This window comes from Lepisma saccharinum, chromosome 11 (genome assembly GCF_977018435.1).
Source record: "Lepisma saccharinum chromosome 11, izLepSacc3.1, whole genome shotgun sequence".
Lineage (NCBI taxonomy): Eukaryota > Metazoa > Arthropoda > Insecta > Zygentoma > Lepismatidae > Lepisma > Lepisma saccharinum.
Window position 1 is genome coordinate 25,445,742 of NC_139239.1, and position 21,547 is coordinate 25,467,288.

Below are 21,547 nucleotides of genomic sequence, written 5' to 3' on the forward strand. Positions count from 1 at the left end.
TAACAATAATTGTCGATTCTTCTAAATTGACAGTTTCAAAGGCAAAAATTTTTAGGTGGGCCTTATTCTGGTAACTTACCTTACATCCAAGAATTTGCTAATTTTTTTCTGTCGTACGATTCGAATTGACTGTGCAGTGCTGGAGAATAACAAATAAAATCAAAGTTTCGATCTAATTCCTGTCAGCTTCAGTGCATAAAGTGAACTAAAAAAAAATATCGCAAATATTTTACTCCTTGAACAATCTGCGTTCACATTTCGCTCAAAATAATGTCCCAAATTCTAATCTGTAGGTACTCGACAGACATACATGTTACACTATCATTATATTTAACAAAAATTCGACCTCTACTTCATGATTTATTCTGCTAGCATGGAAACGCAATAAGTGAGAACAGTTTTTTTTGTTACAAGAGGAAAGGAGAATCCTCTGTTGTCAAAACTATTAATATATTTAGAAAATTTTCGTTGCTGTGTTTATCTCTGTAAAATATTGACCTTCAAAACATTCAATATCTAAATTCCCCATTTTCTTGTCCCTCTACAGTTGGTGGGTTGCGACCTGAAGATCGGTTCCACGAAGAGGGTGGACGAATGCGGAGTTTGCGGCGGTGACGGGTCTACTTGTGCCCAGCCGTTGTATCACTGGGAAGAAGCTGCCATGTCCCTGTGTTCCAGGACATGTGGAGGAGGTAAGTCGGAGAAAAAAATGTACAGGGTTGTCCATAAGTATGGAAACAACCATTTAAAACAAATACGGATGATGAACACGAAAAGAACATATGATACATGATGCAAAAAAAATGGGAAACCGTACAGGGTGTGCAACAAACTTGGCGGCCATCTTGGATTCCGGCATCTTGGATTCAACTTCAGTCTCTTTAAGCAGAAAAGTGAGCTTGTGACGCATGAAAATGAGCTAGAAATTCAAGAGAAACGCTTTAGTGTGCTTCATTTCATTTAACTGTTCACTAGATGGAACTATCATATTTATGGTATAACATGTGTATGTGTTCACCTTATACCTTTTCAAAGAAAATCCCCATCTCTCTTTCTCTCTCATACACCTGCTCGTGTGCTCCTGATATCTCTCTTTCTCTGCCCTTATGCACACGCACACACACACACACACACACACACGCGCGCGCGCGCGCGAGCTTCCTCTCTCGTTCTTTCTAGTATTATTCAATTTCTCCATTTCTGTCTCTTGTCCACTCTCACTATTGCACTTTATCTCTTCTCCTCATTTATCTCTCTCTCTCTCGTAATCTCTACCTTCCCCCGTCTCTCTTTCATCCTTATCTCTCCATACTCTCTCGCTCTCATGTTGTTCTCTTTTCTATCCCTCCTTTTGTGCCCTCTATATCTCGAAAACTGACCCTCTCTCTTCCTCCCTCTCCCTCCCTTCCCTCTCCACTTCCCTCTTCTTGCCTCAATTTTCTTCCCTTATCTTTTCTTCCCGTCCTCTTTTTCTCCCTCTTTCCCTTTCTCCCCTCTTTATCTTCCCTTTTCCCCTTTTCTATCCTCTATCTCTTTCTCTTCATCGATATATCTTTCCTTTTTTTCTTCTCTCCATTTTCTCTCGAAATTTCTCGTCTCTCTCTCGTTTCTTTCCTTTTTCTCTCTTGAAATTTAGCTTTCCTCCCTTTTCTTTATTCTTTAACAATATATTTCTCCCTCTCTGTATATTTCTCTCTCTCCCCCCCTCTCTCTCTCTCTCTCGCTTTCTGCTATTGATTCACGCAATGTTAGTTCTCGGACAGTAACACTGAAATGTGTTTTATCGTTGATATTATGAATTAATAACTCGCCATTAAGTAATTTTAATATGTCGTGCCTTGCTGTCCTGTAACGACAGGTGATCCAGTCGATTATGGGAGGCCGTTGATATCAACAAATCACCTGTGGCGCATTGCATTGCGGGTTTTTCCACCCATAAAACCTCTTGTTACGACTGGCCGTCTAAAGCTTTGTGACGTCAACCTTGAGCCTGGGCGAAATTCGCCTTGTTTACTCCGCCACCACAAAAAGAGAGGAAAAAACGGCGGTCATCGCTCGGTTTACGATTCCCCGTTGGTCGGAATTCAATATGGCGCATAAGACGCCCTCTGCTGGGATAATTGGGCGTGTGTTGTCAAAATTTGATTAGTTTCAGGGGACCAACTGTGGTGCTTTTTTCGTCGACTGTCTTTCATTTTTATCCACGAATCTGTCAAACACGGAGAAGAAGCATTTTTTTATGTCGGTGTGGCCTGCTGGTTTCATCATATTCAAGTACGAGATAATATTGAATTGAAAAATATTAGGCGCATCCAGAAAGTAAGTTTCCCTGGGGTCGTGTACAAAAAGGAAACATTATTTCATTCAATGATTTATTGCCACTTGTCCAGTTACTTGTCAACATAATTCCCACTGGAATTCAGGCACTTGTCATAGCGTGGGACCAACTTCTGTATACTTGCGTCGTAGAAGTCCGCCGCCTGGGCGCCGAACCCATGTGTGACAGGCGTCTGAACCTCTTCGTCGCTGTGAAAATGTTGACCGGACAGGAACTTTTTCAGGTGCAAGAACAGGTGGTAATAACTGGGAGCGAGATCCGGGCTGTACGATGGATGATCGAACACCTCCCAACCGAAGCTGTCCAGAAGGGCTCCAGTGTGCATAGTCATATGCGACTTCGCATTGTCGTGCAGCAAGATCGCCCCGGCACTGAGCTTAACGCGTCGCTTATTCTGAATGGCTCGTGGCAATGTCCCCAGTGTTTCACAGTAACGGTTAGCGTTCACAATCTCACGTCTGGGCAGAAACTCGATGAGCAGAATGCCTTGTCTGTCCCAGAATACCGTGCACGTCACTTTTCGCGTCGACACAGTCTGTTTGAACTTCGTCCTGCATGGAGATCCACTGTGACGCCAATGCATGGACTGCTGTTTGCTTTCTGGGGTGCTGTATGCAACCCACGTTTATTCCCCTGTGATGATCCGGTTGAGAAAATCGTCATCATCATGGTAACGCTGCAGAAATGTCAGCGCCGTGCCCATGCGTTTTCCTTTGTGTTCGGGCGTCAGTTGTTTCGGCACCCACCGGGCACACAATTTCCGGAACAAGAGGCGTTTGGTAACAGTGTCGTGCAACAACGACCGAGCATGCTTTCTGCAACAAAAGGAAGACAGACAATCTCTCGAAGTTTTGTTAACATACGTTACAAGTTTACTTTCAACCGACCTCCGTGGCTCAGTGGTTACAGTGAGGGCGTGAACAAATTGCACCCTAAGCCTTCAGTTGAAAAGGCTTATGTAGCACATCCTGCACTGTAGAATTGGCAGGTTCGGCATGTTTAAAACAAAAGTGTTCTAAAGAACATGTTTTAAACGTTAAAAACACATGGCTTTGTTTTTCACAAACGTTTAAAACAAAGTGTGTTAAATATGTTTTGTTTTTCAGACTTCTTTAAAACACATTTGGATACTTAATGTTTGATAGTTTGTGGTTATTTGCGTGTTTTGTAATGATGCCTTTTCATTCAATGCGTGTCATTCTGTTTAATGTGCATAGAAATATGTTCAGTGGCTGAAAATTTATATTGAATTAACAAAGAAACATATCGTGATGAATACTCGTGGGTCATTTTTAAAACACCTGGCTATGTTTTTTACAGGTGTTTAAAAAATATTTTAAAAATTGAATACTACATGGATGAAACAGTTTTGTTTCTCACTTAACACACTGCAATATGTGCACATTGTTGTTAATGTCAATATATAGTTGCATTCACAATAAAATGTCGTATTAAAAAATAACAGTATCTACTCACTGGGGCCCGGTAACTGTGGATTAGTGGAAGCTTCTCGAACAGCCTACATGCGAGATTTAAGACTAACATAAATGTGTATTTTAGAAGTTAGTCAAGCGTTTACATTATAATAGGTAGAAACACCATACTTGGATGATTATCAGATTCATTATTAATTATTATTCTTAGAAAATAAGTCTTGTAGCATTATGTTTTAAATGTTTTATTTATTTAAAACATGTTTCTTTCGGTTCTTGTTTAAAAACACTTTTTAAAACATTTAAAACATATTTAAAACAAAAAAACTGTTTGTTTTGTTTCTTTAAAAAAATTGCCAACCCTGAGAGTGGGTCATTTCCAAGCCACGGTTTGCTTTTGGAACAGAATTCCTGAGACTGCGCTGGAAGGCTTCTCGAATTTTCTCCACCAAACATGATGGACCACCAGTGCTTTTGCGTTTGCACTGGTAACCTTTCTCTAGGAATTGCGTATACTAACGCTTAATGGAGTTCTTATGAGGTTGATGTAACCCAAGCTGACCCGAAAACTGCTTTGAACTGTGATCATAGACGTCGTTTTCGAATATTCTGCAACACAAAACCCTTTCTGTTGTTTTGATCAGCACCATTTTGCGCGAACAGTTCACATGTCCAAGGTGGGTGGTTCAAGTGAAACTTCTGCAGTCTAGTTGTATTCAGTGTTTGTTACATGTCTCTCCGCATACTGGTTACCTAAAACGAAAGAGATGAAACAGGTACAATCTTTTCCGGGCACCCTTCATATGTAGAGATACATCAATACATACATACGTATGTGTGTGTGTATATATATATATATATATATATATATATATATATATATAAGGGTTGCCCAAATGAAAGTGAAACTCTTGGTTTTTTTCTGTAATGATTTATTGGTTGGAATATATAAACATACATGAAGTAAAATTGATCCATGGGTGACATACTCGTATCCTCTACACATAGTCACCTTGTCTGTTCAAGCAAGTGTCCCAGCGTGTCACAAGGGTATAGATACCCTGAGCAAAGAACTTCCGTGGTTGACTACGGAACCAATCTTCAACGGCGTCACGGACCTCAGCATCGTTGGAGAACCGGCGGCCCTTCTGGTGGTTTTTTAATGGCCCGAAGAGGCAAGGCGAGAGATCGGGGCTGTAGGGAGGATGGTTGAGGACTTTCCAGTGGTAACGCAGCAGCAGATCACGGCACACCAGTGGTATCCCAACCGACAATGTTTCTGCAATCTCTCAGGTGGTAATTCGGCGATTTCCCCCTTACAAAGTTGTATACGGCTGGAATTGATTTCTCGGTGATGGCAAAGTGTGCTTGACAAGGTCTAGGCATGTCCTCAGTGTGCACACGTCCGTCACGAAATTCACCACACCATCTGAACACTGTGTTACGTAAGAGACTCGCATTCCCATCCACATTCTTCATACGACGATAAATTTCGGCTCCACTAACACCTTCTGCCTTCTTTCTTCTTACATACAGCGCCACCTATTAGAGCAAACACAAAGCTCTGCGTAGTTAAGCTACGACAAAATCTTAGTTTCATTTGGGCAACCCTTTTATATTTTTTATATCCTAATGTGTTTGTATAATTTTTGTTTTTGCGTGCTTAACGGTATTGTCTGAATTGTATCAAATCTATTTCAGGCTACAAGATGTCGCGACCTGTCTGTCGGAACAGAATCAGTGGAGAGGAAGCAGACGAGCAGCTGTGCAATCTTTCTCAGATGCCATCTCCTAAGACAATCATCTGCAACACTCATCGCTGCCCTCCAAGGTAATTCAAGATCTTTTCCCCTTCTTACAGCCCATTTTGTTTCAAACGAAATATGTAAATGGTTGCTATGTCTTGAAAATTCTTATTTACTGCCCATTTCATATGAAATACCAATATATACGAGAAATATTATGTATATATTGGATAATCTGTAAATCAAACACACTTTTAAATATTACACACTGGATTTAAATGTTACTGCAAATTTTTCAGCCACTTACTCTTGAACTAAATAACTACTTCTAAAGAGTATATAAAAATAAATTGCATGTCGTGCTGTACGCTACCATAAAATTATTATCATAATATTCTTCCATCTGTTGACCAAAATAAACTAACTTTGTGCAATGTGACGTTTGATAAATTTTCAAACATTTACTGCATCTGCTATTGAACAGTTAAACGTTAAGAGGAAAGCCATCTTCCGCTCTGTTTGTCCATAAATCTGTCCATGCTTTCCTATTGCCTTTTGTCTTAAGGATCATATTTTCCGTCGTGGCCTTGTAATCAAAGGGTCCAGGTTTCGATAACCGGCGGAGGCACATAATAAACAGCAGGTCCAGTCTTGCATAGGCGTAACTTGGTGGTGGCAATTATCAGATTTATTAAAATTTACTTTCGTTAACCTCCTGGGACCTGAGGAGCAACCTAATAAAGAGTAATTTTTATGATTTCGCAACGTATAACAGTTATTTAGCAGTCCTGGACGATATTTATATGGGATGCAAATCTTTTGGATTCTGCGATCAAAGTTAAGTCTAACGTTACGCCCATGTAGACTCGATTATGTGTAAAGTCAACTTAAGACATTTTTTTTAGAAATAATCGTATATGCTTGTTTATTTAACTTTAGTATCAAAGTCGTCCCATCTTCAATTGTTCTAGGCGAGGAGTCTTGCAAAAAAACGTAGAACTAAGGTAAAGGGGTGGGGTCGAATTACAATGTTTTGAATACACAACAGTCTCTGATTGCTCTGGGACACATCTGGCGGTAAACCCCACACAAACAAGAAGAGGGGGGACTGGGGGGGCAGTCGAAATTGTTAGAATCTCGTTCTTGGGCCCCCAAAAGCTAGTTCCAACGACGCCTCCCTCTCCCCTCCTCCAGGCAGATAACTGAGTCGGAAACTAATGAAATTGGTTGTGCATGTGACCTGTGGCTTCCGCAGTTTTGACCTTATACAACGCAGTGGCCAAAGGGAGGCAGCCAGGCGTTGCTGATCGATCACCCTCGCGGGACACGGGGCCGAAATTAAGGGGGCGCAGCCTTCTCGACTAATAGCGCCACGTTCTGAAAGGTCGGCTGGGGCGCAAGGCTGTCTAAGAATGGAGCAGATTGTAGCAGAGGGGGAGGTGGGCACTGAAACAAACGGCCTCCATTAACTTTCACTTTGGGAACTTTATTGGAATTGTTATCTTTCCCAGGAATCGGGTAATTAGCGTGTTAACAAAACAACACCATTTTAATTAATACGACAGGAAAAAATGTACTTATTTTACCTCTCCGGCTTCAGCCACGTTTTAAAATTCTCATTAGTCTTTGTGCATGAAACTGAAACGAATTATCGATTCTCCGAATGTGCAATGCGACGGCTTGTAATTGGTCTCTCATTAGAGACCGAGCTTGAAAAAACGACCTCGAAGGAACACTGACCCCGCTCATTTGTCAAAATGGCCAACCGCATAATCACCTACCAATAAAGAAAGCCACAGACTTGGGCAAGGCGTTCCAAGGATTCATGAATCATATCACTTGAACTGCTGATGGAAAATGTAAAAACTAAAATAAAAAAACGAATAGGTGTAATTCTTCCAGCATTTTCTTTTCTTTTCATGTGATATACAGTAGAACCCCGATTTTACGTTTTCGAATTTTACATTTTACCGCTTCATGGGTTGAACATAGCAAATGTTAAAAAGTACCTTACTTTACATTTACCCGTCCTCCTCCGTGGCCGTGCGGTCTAAAGCACCTTGCTTTGGACGACGGCTGCGGGACGGCATGGGTTCGATCCCGGATTCAGTCTCCGGGAATTTTCGGTCTGTGTATAGGGCCGGTGGCAACCCACCATCGTGAGCGTAATCCGGTCGCGAAGTCCTACAACGGCTGGGGGTCGGTCGGGCCGACCACCCGTCCCCCTATATTCCTTTCCCGGATTCTCTGGAGTAAGAGAACGCGAACGCCTTCTGTGCGCATGTTGAAGGGTGTGCGCCTTGCCCAATGAACACGCGGAGGGGAGGGACATCCACGGGAGGGAGCGACTCAACTATTCGCGCTCCAGTAGTTATGTAGTAAACATGTCAGCTCGCAAGTCTAGGGGAACTCTGCATTCAGGAGAGTGCCTCATACTGTTGAATGTGTTCGAGAACAACTTGTTTGAAAAGTTTAAAACACATGGCTTTGTTTTTTTACAAATGTTTAAAACGTTTAAAACAAAGTGTTTAAAACATGTTTTTCAGACTTGTTTAAAACACATTTTGATACATGATGTTTCATAGTTTGTGGTTATTTGCATGTTTTTTGAAAATTTATGTTTTAATTTTTTTTCTGTTCTTCGTAGCATCAAAAGACAAATAAACGTGCATTTGTTATGTGTGTAAAACAATACACTGGCCATTGTTAAGAATAAAAGAAGAAATTGGAAGCAGAAAGCGTTTTCCTTTACGGCCGTTACACCGCGCAGCACTTCGTTGCTTTCATCAGACACCCTTCCCCACCTAGTCTGGCCCCGCCCACAAGCTTTCCCCTCTGCGCGTCGCTACTCCAGAGAATCCGGAAAAGCAGTATAGTCTGGCTGCAGATCTCCACGCCCCCTTGGTGGCCCGCGTGGGAGGGAGGCCAGCAGTCGGTAGGTAAGCCAGAGACCAATATTGGGCTGTAGCGCTATAGGGTTACTAGGGGTTACATTTACCCACATTTGAATTATTTTTTTCAACTTAGTCCTCTTAAAAACATTAAATTGAGGTTCCACTAAACTCACTTTTTAAAAATCAAAATGTATCGATATTTATCAATGGAAGGATAGGCGTTGTCGTGTAATTATCATATACTGAATTAACTTGAACCAAATAACTTATAGCCGACCTCTGCAAGGTTAGAACCCTGGTTCATCAAGGATGTGTCATTTTGTTTGTCCAATTGCCTATTTCCTTTGCTCCTCGGCCGCGGTGGCTCAGTCGGTAACGCGTCTGACTACCATGCTAAAGGTCCCGGGTTCGATTCCCGGTCGGTTCAAATGCGGGAACTTTTCTAACGTTGGAAGCGTCGAATAACATGGCTACCTGGGGGAAACCCTGGGAGGTAAAGGCGGTCAGGGGCGTGATGCTGATCACATCACCCCCTCTCACGACCGGATCAAGAAAGTGTGCGTTACCCCCACACCCCCTATACGCCTTCATGGCGTGGTGCTAAGCACAGGGGAGCACTTTACCATTTTTTTACCTTTTTTTACCTCGTCCTTGCTCCAGTCATCCCAAGAAGTAGTATATCAACACTATTTTTTTTTTAGAATACGATATTTTCAATGGTGACAGGTTTGATACTTTTGTAAAATATGTATGTGTCTGTCTCTGAAAATTTTATTTGAAAATAAAATCTTTAGGAAAATATTTGGACCTAAAAGGGATGAGGAGACAGATGAGTGGAGAAGGTTACATAATTTAGAACTACATAATTTGTATTCATGTCCAGATATTATTAGAATAATTAAATCAAGAAGACTTAGGTGGGCAGGCCATGTGACACGAATGGGAGAGGAAAGAGGAGTTTACAGGATTCTTGTTGGGAAACCTGATGGTAAGAGACCTGTAGGAAGGCCAAGTTGAAGATGGAGGGACAACGTTGAGATGGACCTAAAGGAAATCGGTAGGGATGGAAAAGAGTCTTGCTCAAGATAGGGACAGATGGAAGGCCTGTGTTGCTGCAGCCATGAACCTTCGGGTTTAAGAAGGCTAGAGATTTAGTTAGTTGTCTGTCTCATCATCGTCATCGTCGCTATGAAAAGATATGCATAATTAGCATCATAGACCTTGATATTACATTAGACAAATGAAAACCTTAAAAATACGATAAAAATTACAACTTAAATTTACATGAGGTATCAACTTTTATTTATAAGACAATCTCATGGCTGCAACACTGATCAAGTGAGGTACAAAAGTACAATTTTGTCATTTTAAAGATGGCGCTCCTCTTCACATTTGCATCAGTGGAGAGGAGTGGTTTCATGCTCTCTGTCATCCTAACACTTACAGAAATTTGGAGGTATACAGGACTGACTCAAACTTGAAAATATTTGTAGATCAGCAATAAGTCCCTCCTAAAATCCAGCAGACGGTTGCAATCCTACTTACAGAAATCTACCAGATAAGAAACGAAAACAAATGAAGGTTTAATTTGACTATCCCTTGAACTACCTATATATAACAGGTGAAAATAAATATTCTTCAAATACAAAATGAGATTTGAACAATTCCTCGTCTTTCAGTGGAACAATATTGCTTCGTACTGAATAATAATTCAAATGTTTGTATTTTTTGTAAAGTCCCAAAACAAAATGGCATGCACTGGCAACCCTTCATCGTGAGAGTAGATGTCTCCAGCTGTGTTCATTTTCGCTCCCAGGGACCTTCCCGAAGTTGTTGAAGTGGAGACGACATCTTTGGCACCTGGTGAGATCAAGCGTTTAGTATATTAACGCAGACATCGCGGTCGTTCGAGGAACAAAAGATGTTCAAGCTTTCGAGCTTTCTCTTTTATAATTTTCCCGTAAAGGAAAACGATGGCAGCTGCTAAAAGGAATTTTTATCATTTCTTGGCATTTTAAGGCACATCGTGTCAGTGTCAATTTCTCTTTCGAATGTACCGAATGCATCGATTATCGATTCTAATTATTTTTCTAAAATACTAGAAAGTTATTAAGTCATATGAACATGATAAACCATATATAGCAGGTGTTCTCTTTACATTAAACACACTTCTCTCTCGCTCTCTCATACGTAATTCTATCTTTGTTACTTTGCGTCCATTTTTTGGCCAATCGCGACTATGAAGATGAGTGATGATTACATAAAATTGATGACAGGACGCTTACAAAGAACATCCATGCACAGGTCGAGGCTCGAAGCCTGAAACTTCAGTGGCGTGATCGTTCAGCCAGCGAGAAATTTATGATCAGAGACTGAATGAACGCTATATATATATATATATATATATATATATATATATATATATATATATATATATATATATACACACACACACTTATTATGTAAAGAGGAAAACAATTATTTGCAGAAAACTATTGCATTCACCACATGAAAATTTACATGACTATAATATTAAAATATACATTCAACCAAGCTTGGTTTCAGTTTAGTTAAGGCATATCTTACACCACATGTCATCACTTCACTAAGCAAAAAATACCAGTTTTGGCATGTATCACCACATCATGTGGCTTCCTCAGAAGATAGGACAAAAATTATCAAGATTTAAGACATGGGAAGGTAAGTTAAGGGTAGAAAAGGTCAAAGGGATAAAAAATACGATAAAAATATAATAGACAGTGCAGTGCCCTGTCACTCCTTCCAACCGGTTGCCTGGCTGGCAACTCAGAGCAACTCTTTTTTTTATCTTTTTTAACCTTTTTTTTAACCTTAACTTACCTTCCCATGTCTTAAATCTTGACTATTCAGGTCCTATCTCCTGAGGAAGCCACATGATGTGGTGAGAGCTAGAGAATAAAGAAAGTACATGCCAAAACTGGTCTTTATTACTTGGTTTCAATTGTCGATATATATATTCAATGTTTATTTTTAAAATATAAGCTATTTATTAAATATTTTGATATTCTGATTGCTGCAGGACCTGAAGATTTTATTTCTATTGCCTTATCTATCTTTCACGTTATGAATGCTCTACAAGTTATTTTTTTTTTAGAATCGAACATTGCTGTTAATATGCTCTAATAGTGGTGTATTCACGATGAAGCTATAGGCCTTTTCAGTTCTTACGGCGGGCGCTCTAGAAGCTGGCAAGGGAAGCGGGGAAACGACCAATCCAGCGCGATTAGAAACGCAACAGCCTGTAGAACAAGGTTCACGTAGTACTTATTTCGGCCACGTCGTATCTCTCGGCGCCACCGCTGTTGTCTGGTTGGTGTGTGGCGAATTCTCCGCTCCCCACTTCCCTTTCCAGCTTATAGAGCGCCCGCCGTAAGAACTGAAAATACCTATAGTGGAGAGTTACAGCCCCTCTTTGGCCCAAATTCTCCTAAAAAGAAAAAGACTAATAACATAGTTTCTTGCCATATCCTTTATTAAACAATTCCTGAACACGTCACTGTTAACGATATAATTTCAAGAAAGCCGATTTCATTAATATGTATCGGAAACTCGAATTAGCTGACTGGGACCAACTAAAAGAATGCGAAGACGTAGATATTGCCGTTGATAAATTTTATGAAATAATCGAAAGCATTTTTAATGAATGTGTTCCATGTTCTCGCTCCTGTGTAAAAAAATCTTACCCATGTTTGTTCACGCGGGAAATTATTAAAAATCTGAAAGCAAAATCACGTCACCACAAAAAATGGAAACAAAGAATGGGAAATGTAACACATCACGAAATTAAGTATAAAACCTTAAGAATGAAATTAAAATGGGAGATCAGTAAAGCTTACCAAAACTATATTGAAACATCCTAATGTAAATATGAACTCACTTCCTAGTATCTTAAATATCTCTGAAATATCACTAAATGAAATTGAGGAAGCCATTAAAAAACTCAAACCTAAAAAATCCGCCGGCCCTGATTCAATCCCCCCTTATGTAATTAAAGGATGTTCGGAAATTCTTAAGTACCCTCTTCACACCCTTTTCAACTTTGCTATCAGAACTTCGAGATTTCCAGCAATGTGGAAAACAACTGAAATCTGTCCGATTCCCAAAGCCGCTGATAAGGCTGACATATGTAACTACAGGCCTATTGCAAAATTGTCAGTACCAGCAAAACTCTTCGAGCAGATAATATACAAACATATATATTTTCATATTAAACCCATTCTTTCCCCCAAACAGCACGGATTTGTCCAAAAGCGCTCAACCGTAACCAATCTTGTCGAACTGACAAGCTACATTGCACCCAGTATAGCTAATAAAGGGCAAGTTGACGTTTTATATACAGACTTTTCAAAGGCGACACAGTTCACTACGATATATTAATACAGAAATTAGCCAACAATAGCCTTTCTCCTCCACTTATAACTTTTCTTTCTTCCTACCTGCAGAACCGCCGACAATATGTCGTGTATCAAGGCTGCAGATCAACCGAATACGTGGCCAGTTCAGGAGTCCCACAGGGGTCGAACCTAGGTCCCTTGCTATATTTAATTTTTATAAACGATATGCCTGAACTACTCACAAAATCTGAAACATTAATCTTTGCTGATGATGTTAAAATATATAAAAATATCGAAAACGCTGATGACTGTACAATATTACATGAAGAGCTGAATAACTTTCTTCAGTGGTGTGAAATTAATAAAGTCAGCCTAAACCTAAAGAAATGTAAACTTGTAAACTTAAACCAGCGCTGACCACTGCAATTAAATCTGCCGTGGAGGATGCCATTCAAGAAGTAAAAAACGATCTCGAGAGGAAAATCTCTGAGCTAGACAAGCAAGTGAAGCAAGTGCGAAAGGATCTGAATTCCCTGGAACAATATGACCGTCGCCTGAACCTTGTTTTTCATGGCATCAATGAAAGTGAGGGTGAAAAGTGTGAAGTGATTGCTTCAAAAATCATCAATGAGCAGGTGAAAGTGAAAGTGCCACAAAATGTGTTTCATCGTGTTCACCGACTGGGAGCACCGCGACGTGATGGCAAACCCCGGCCGATCATTGCGCGCTTTGTCACCTACGCCCAGAGAGACTTGGTCTACAAGAACAAGAAGAACCTCAAGGCTACAGGGACAGGTATTTTCATAACTGAAAACCTAACAAAAACAAATTTGGACCTTTTTCACAAGGTAAGGCTTAGTAAAATATTCGAACGAGTATGGACAACCGATGGGAATGTACTTGCCCTACACAACGGAAACGTGGTTAGGATTAGTGACCCGGAGGACATCGAAAAGTTCAGCAGAAAGTAACGCTGTTCCGCCACACTCCCCTCCTAACGGTGGTTGTGTTTATTTTTGGAACTGCTTCCCCCATCAATGACGTACGGGCAACGGTGACCAGTCAAAAGTAGAGGGTAGGGGAATGCAGGAGAACATTCCGCGCCGAACCATACAAAGCTTGCAATACTCTCTGCATTCCTCAATGGTGGCGAAAGGAGGGCATGAACCTGTCGCATAATAGACTGTTATATAAATGTAAACAACCCTCAGCTTGTATTCTAACTCACGCCAGAATATATCGGCAAGCTCAAAAATCTATATTTCTCCCATTTTTAGTTAATCAACAAATATTTTCATTTTTTTTATTTTTCTTTTTTTGTGTCAGTATTCACATTTTTATGTTAATTTTTACTTTTTTATTCTTAAATTTTTCATTTATTTTTTTTACATTTTTAAAAATTTGATTGTAGTAATAAGTCACTATGATAACTAGCACCTGTTTTTTTATGCGTATGCACATTTTCATTGTTATTCCAATATGCAATTCACACTTGGGACAGAATATATACTTCATGACCAACAGTGGAGGAAACGATAAATATAAATTACCCTACCAATGTAGTCAATGGTGCAGAAACGCCACTCCCAATCAGAATTCACTCCAGTTACTTTGAAGAGTCGCCCATTAATATCCGCCACAGCAATTACAATATAAAGGAACAGCTCGAAGCTGAAATAAATAGATCTGAAAATGGCTTTAAATTATGTCATCTAAATATTCAAGGTTTACTCAACTCCATAGATGAATTTAAAGAAATGATATCGAACTTAAACTTTGACCTGATAGCCATTACAGAAAGCTGGTTAAAACCGAATATTAGTAATAATATAGTAGACATCGAAAATTACACATTAGTTCGACAAGATAGATTAAACAAATCTAGAGGTGGTGTGTGCTTATACATTTCTAAATCGCTTAAATGGAAACTTTTAGACGGGTTCGTTAATAATGATATCGGCGTAGAGTACCTTGTAATCGAATTAACTATCGATAGGAAAAAAATTGGACTTATGGTAGCATATAAACCCCCAAATGTCAGCTATACTCACATCAGTCACGTAGCAGATATCCTCCAACACCTATACTTAAATTACGATTACTTCATTGCGTTAGGCGACTGGAATATCAACATGTTAAGAAAAAACGAAAGCAGTACTAGACTCCTTCAGAGTATAATCAAGGAAGTTCACGGGAAACAATTAATTACCAAGCCAACCAGAGTGACAGCGACGTCAAAGTCATTAATTGATTTAATCGTTTGTTCACAAGATTTAATTGTAAAGCAAATTGGGCAGAGCGAGTTACCTGGAATCACAGATCACCATATAACATACTCCATATTTGACCTGTACGCACCAAAGCAACCTAAAAAAATTATCAAAATTAGAAATTTCAAAACCATGGACTTGGACAAGTTTCGTAAAGACGCGGAAAATGTGGAATGGTGCAAAATCGAAAGAAACGAGGACGTAGATGCAGCGGTGGAGGCCTTGAATGATAACATTATCAGATTAATAGATAAGCACGCCCCCCAGCGAAAAATTCGTGTAACCAAACCTCCCGCCCCCTGGATTTCAAATCAAGTAAGGGAATTCTGGAAGTTGCGCGACTTCTTTCATCTGAGATATGTAAATACAGGAGACCCAGACGCTCTCCTATCGTACAAATACTTCAGAAACAGAGCCAAAAAAGCAGTCAGAAACGCAAAATTTAAGCACTATAACGAAACTGTAAATATGAATGTAAAAAATGCTAAAAATTTATGATCTAACCTCAGAAGCCAGGGACTTTTACCAAATAAAAAGAGTAATGCGCTCTCCCCAGATACATTTCGGCCGAATGCGGTAAACGAGTTCTTTGTTAAGCCGAGTGCACCCTCAGATAACAATGCAGCGGTGATTGATGAAACCAACACGTATCTTGAGCAACCCAACAATGACACGTTCTTTTTTACCCCAGTAAGTAGCGAACAAGTACGTAAAATTTTTAACAAAATGAAATCGAAAGCGTGCGGTTATGATGGCATAAACCTAACTATTTTACAGTATTGCATCCCCTTTTGTTTAGAAGCTCTTACGCACATTATTAATCTTTCCCTTTCCAAAGGTTGGTTCCCTCAAGAGTGGAAAAAATGCGAAGTAACACCTATACCTAAAAAATCCAACCCCACGGAAATAAAAGATCTACGACCTATTAGCATTCTATCCACAATGTCCAAAATACTTGAAAAAGTAATTTATGAACAAATACTTTCACATATTCAAGGTTTCCTACCACACTTTCAATCTGGTTTCAGAAAAATGCATAGTCCTTGCACTGCGCTGGTAGATATCGTAGACAATGTAAGTAAAGGAATAGATGAAAATGAAGTTACACTTTTAGTCTTGTTGGACTATTCAAGAGCGTTCGACTCGATCAATCATGAATTGCTATTGGCCAAACTGTATCACTATGGCGTTACCGGAAACGCGTTAAATTGGTTTCGATCATATCTCGGCAACAGGAAACAACGTGTGAAATATCGGGAACCGGAAGTCACATACTCTAAATGGTTAGTTGTTCAACAAGGCGTCCCTCAAGGAAGTATATTGGGTCCACTACTATACATGATTTACGTAGCTGATTTCGACCGCGCTGTCCAATATTGCCACTACCATCAGTATGCTGACGATTCGCAAATCTATATTCAGTGTAATACAGAAAACTACGATAATGCGATGACCAAACTTCAATTCGACCTTGATGCTATAACAAATTGGTCACGGAGAAACTCTCTTCAATTAAATCCAACAAAATCTTGCTTCATGACCATAGGAACTCATGGTACACTTAAGGAACTTCAGAAAAACGCACCTTCTCCTCCAACTCTTGGCAGTATACCGCTATGCGAAGTGGATACAAGCAAAAACTTGGGGATTGTGTTCGATAGACACTTAAATTGGGAGCCACAAGTCGAATTTATTGTGAAAAACTGTATGGGGAAACTTAAATCTTTGTATCATTTAAAACATGCTCTGGACGCTAATGTTAAAGATCGTCTTATGCAATCACTCGTCCTATCCACGTTAGACTATTGCGCTCCAGTGTACAGTAATATATCCCAGAGCTTAAACTATAAACTTCAAAAAATTCAGAATTGTTGTATACGTTTCATATTTAACCTAAACAGAAAGGAACATGTATCCCCCTATTTAAAGAAACTTTCTTGGCTAAACATTAACAATAGAAGAAAATACTTAACACTCACCTTGATGCACAAAATACTTAAGAGTGGCTCCCCAAAATACTTATCCCATAAGATCTGTTCTCATAGAACATCAGCCGAACATAATATCCGCAACAAGCACAATCTAAAAATCCCCAAACATAAAACCGCCACATATAACAAGTCCATCATTGTTACAGGGATCAGGGAATGGAACAAACTGCCTGCACCATTGACTAACATTATTTGCCATCAAAGTTTTAAGAAAAATCTGAAGAACTTACTATTGTCCCAACAACTTAATTAACCTTCATATGTTAACAATTGCACCTGCACTTATACATCATATAATGCATACCTAACCTACCCCCCCCCCCGGCATACACATTGAACTACCGAAGACTTATTACTTATCTTTACTCAACAGTATATATACTAATCTAATCAATGTATTATTTTATCATTGTATAATCTTTATATTATCTTTATTGTATTATCATGATCATTATGTGTTTTTTTTTACTTTCTTTTTGTTTTTATTCATTTATTGTATCTTTGACAAGGGTTGGTTGTAAGAACGGCCCATGAGGCCGAAACACGCCTGCTTAAATAAAGACCATTCTATTCTATTCTATTCTATTCACCCACAACAGACACCCTATTCAACATTCATACACTATTTCTAATGTGTTAGTACAAAGTGAGAATATCGTTACCGACCTAGGGGTTACTTTTGACCAAAAGTTAACATTCCAATCACATATTGCCCGCATTTTAAGCGAAGCTCACAGAAATTTGGGATTTGTAATGAGAATGGGTAATCAATTTAGAAAAAAGGAAACATTTCTCTTGCTGTATTATACGCTCGTCAGATCTAAACTCGAATATGCTTCTCTTGTTTGGAACCCGCAACTCAAGAAAGATATCGAAAAATTAGAAAAGCTTCAAAATAAATTTCTCAGATATCTACTATTTAAACTTGATGGTACATATCCAAAACTCACTCCTAGCAACATATTACGCGAAATCTTTAATATTCCGTCACTCGACGAAAGGAGGCAAACAAGTAAAATAACTTTTCTCTCCAAGCTTATCAATGGTAAAATAGATTCTTTTAATCTGTTGTCGAATTTAAATTTTTATGTGCCAAACTGTATGTTAAGGCCCAGAACTGATCTCTTTCAAATCCCCCTTGGAAGAACCAAAATGACCGAAGCTGAACCCATGAGGAGAATGTGCAAGTTATTTAATTTAGTTTCTAAGAATAATCCAAGCGTAGACCTATTTAAATGTAATTGTAACATTAGATCTTTTTGCTGAATTTCTGTATGTTTTGTTTTGTTTTGTTCATTGAATTTTGGTTTTCATTCAGCTTGTAAGGTTATATCCAATAGTTTAGCGTCATTTATTGTTGTTTTGTCTCTGTGTTCCCTATGCTTCTATAATCTAATAGTTAATTTCTCACAATTATTCTTAAAAGTAAAATGTATATTGCATCATTCATATTTCTTGTTAATTTTCTTAGTTATGTTCTTGTTTATGTAATGGTGTCATCCCATATTGAACACTGTAATTGGGCATGCACCTGTTGTGTTTAATTAAAATAAAATAAATAAATAAATAAATAAATAAATATGGACACTTACATCTACACATGCAATGTCCATTTAAACAACACGTCTAGGAATGGATTGAATTTAATGTAAAATTATGTGTTACCCGATATCGTTAACCTACCTCCCTACGACTAAGGTTAAGAGATCCGAATATAATTCTCGATAAAATAAGAAAAGTACGAAAAAATTGACACACCCTTGTGGGTGCTGAGAGTATACTGTAGGAGTATATTTTCTGACTTATCTCTCTATAAGCTTATGTTATGGAAACATTATTATGGAAGCATGAAACATAATAAATGTAACCTTTGCTTTACTTTTATTTCCTGTGTTCATAATCTATGCTCGTCTTCATTTTAAAAATTACACTTTGCAACATAAATGAACATTATACTTAAGCACCTAACCGTAAATCGAAGTAATGATTCAATATATCTATCGCACATTGTAGATATGTTTTATAGATGGCCCAATACGGAATTTTGTCTGATATGGATACATTACTAATATAAAATTTACTCAATGCAGTAACAGATATTCTACTGTTGGGATATAAAATAAAATTATAAAAACCTGTGGGGCGATGCACTGCAGTACAGCCCGGTGGGGGCAGTAAATGGTTTTCCATGAAATACATAGTTTCTGAAATGTCTCGGAAGCCCAGATAATGTCTGGTTTCTGTTGGTTTTTAATGTACCAAACAATTTCAAGAGACCTTTTTTATCATTAAGGCTATATTTTTCTTCCGCAGGTGGGTCATAGATGACTGGGGCCCTTGTTCGGTGAGCTGCGGTGGCGGTTCCAGATTCAGGCACATCCACTGCATGGAGGAGGGCAACGGAACCAAGGAGGAGGTGAGTTCGAATTTCCGCATCATTTATGCAGAGTAGAGTCGTCGATTGTGTCTAGATCAGAGTTTATTTTGCTTAAGAAGCAGATATTTTGCTGAAATCAGTCTACCTTTTCCATTCCAAAGTAAAAGAAGAAATCGTGCATGAGCTGAAAGAACTCTTTGTGCTTGTTTGGCTGGTATTTTGATCTATGAGCATGTTCGAAGACTTGAATGTAAAATATGTGACATTTTGTCCACAGTTGTTCCTGCATAGACAAATGTTATATTAGAGAAGGGTGAACTGTGTAGAAATGAAGAACGTGTGGTTCGTGAAAATATTGTAAAATGGAACAGTAGCTACCTGTAAGGGAACTTTCAGACCGATGTGGCACGCGACAGGGAACAACTGACACGTGTCACTTGGAAACAAACCTTAGAAAATAAATGTTTTGTAATGCATTCATGTTACTAAGCTTGATTGTGCAAGGCTGAAGCTTATTTTGCAATGAACGAGATACGCGTTGGATCATTGACTTGTAATGAAACAAAAACAAATTCCATGCACATTCTTAATAAATGAATTAGGGACACAAAACCTGTAGCTAGGGAATATATTAAGAGCATAGCAAGATATCCATTATTTTAATTATTTTCATTTCAACTTCATTAAACGAAATAGATATTCCCATTTCGCTTAAAATGGCAAACAAACGTCAAATTAGACAATCTTGTGGTGAATAGCGAAAGAACTCCAAAATGTTAAGATTATACATTGAGCGTTTCTGTACAAGACCTGCCTTCTGTTCCCTATACAGGTGTCCGTTTCGGCTATTTAAGGTATTTTCTCTAGCGTTAAACACATACATTCTTCCTGCTTACGCATTCACTTTGAAACGCACCCACGCCTCGCATGCGGCCCGCTTTCATACGCAATTACCACGCAGCACTGGAGCACTCCAGAGAATATGAGGAGAATGCTGGGAACGGTAGGTGATAATCCAGTTTCGTTTTAAAGCTGCAACAGCAATATTCCCAAGGTGCTAATTATCTACCTTTTACACCAGACCTATTATCTCTATTAGTGTAATTTCCACCCTCTTGATGGAATCCGAGGCATGGACCGAGATCTGTGCATCGAACTCTAAGGACAGAATACGAACATTTGTCTCCTTCAAAATGTCTTCGGTAACGATAGATATTTCCACCGTTTCCCCACTTAATATATTATTAAAACTCGTGTAGACTACACTTTTTGATCATATGACCCGAAACTCGAAGCACAGATAAACGTATTCTAGGCAGATTAACTCAGGGAGGAAGACCTCTGCGCTGATCTCCTGCTGGGAATTACTTTCCGCATGAAGTTCAAAATAATCCGCTGAGAGGTGCCACTCACACTCTTGCTATTACTTGTACTTATAATGATCGACAAGAGATGGCGCTGCTGAATTTCAAACCTGAGGAGGAATAAACCTGACTTCATCGGAGCCAGTGACTCGGATGGATGGAGGTTTCCAAAGAAACTTTCACTGTGGTTAGCTTTGTTAAAATGTTAGGAAGCTTTCAGACCAATGCGACACGGGAGTTGCACACCGAAGTGACAAGCGACACGCGCCCTATTCAGCCGGTAGAAAAGTATTCACTGCGCATGAGCTACGAGCAGACCGAGGCGATACCATGAACGCCATTGAATAAACGGCCCCAAGCGACATGTGTCACTTCTGTACAAAAGGTTGCATTTATTTCTGAAGTTTGTTTTCAAGTGACACGTGTAGCGTGTTGCCTGTCGCATGACGCTTCGGTCTGAAAGCGACACTGGGATTTCACACCTAAGTGACAAGCGTCTCATCTAGAGCGTAGAAAAGCATTCACTACATGCGCTACGATCAGTCTGAGGCGACACGATGCACAATATTGATAAAATGACTAAGTTCTAGCTACACGTGTAGCTTATCGTGTCGCTTCGGTACGAAAGACTGAATTTATTTCTGAAGGTTTGTTTCCTACTGAGGCATGTTGCTTGGAAGCGATTCATCAGCAATCAATGGAACCTTTCGAACCGAAGAAACACGGCAAGTTGTAACGCACCTGGCCGTTTTCTCAATGGTA

At 39.3% G+C, this 21,547-nt stretch overlaps 1 protein-coding gene across 3 annotated transcripts in view; it reads left to right on the top strand.

Annotated features, from left to right (window-relative positions):
- The window catches only part of nolo (ADAMTS-like no long nerve cord), a 752,674-nt gene that overhangs the window by 592,688 nt on the left and 138,439 nt on the right, over positions 1-21,547 (top strand). For all 3 annotated transcript variants that reach the window (XM_083130826.1, XM_083130827.1, XM_083130828.1), the window contains exons 6-8: positions 548-692; positions 5,473-5,602; positions 19,358-19,460. In XM_083130826.1, coding sequence (XP_082986952.1) covers positions 548-692; positions 5,473-5,602; positions 19,358-19,460 — 378 coding nt within the window. The remainder of the gene's footprint in view (positions 1-547; positions 693-5,472; positions 5,603-19,357; positions 19,461-21,547) is intronic.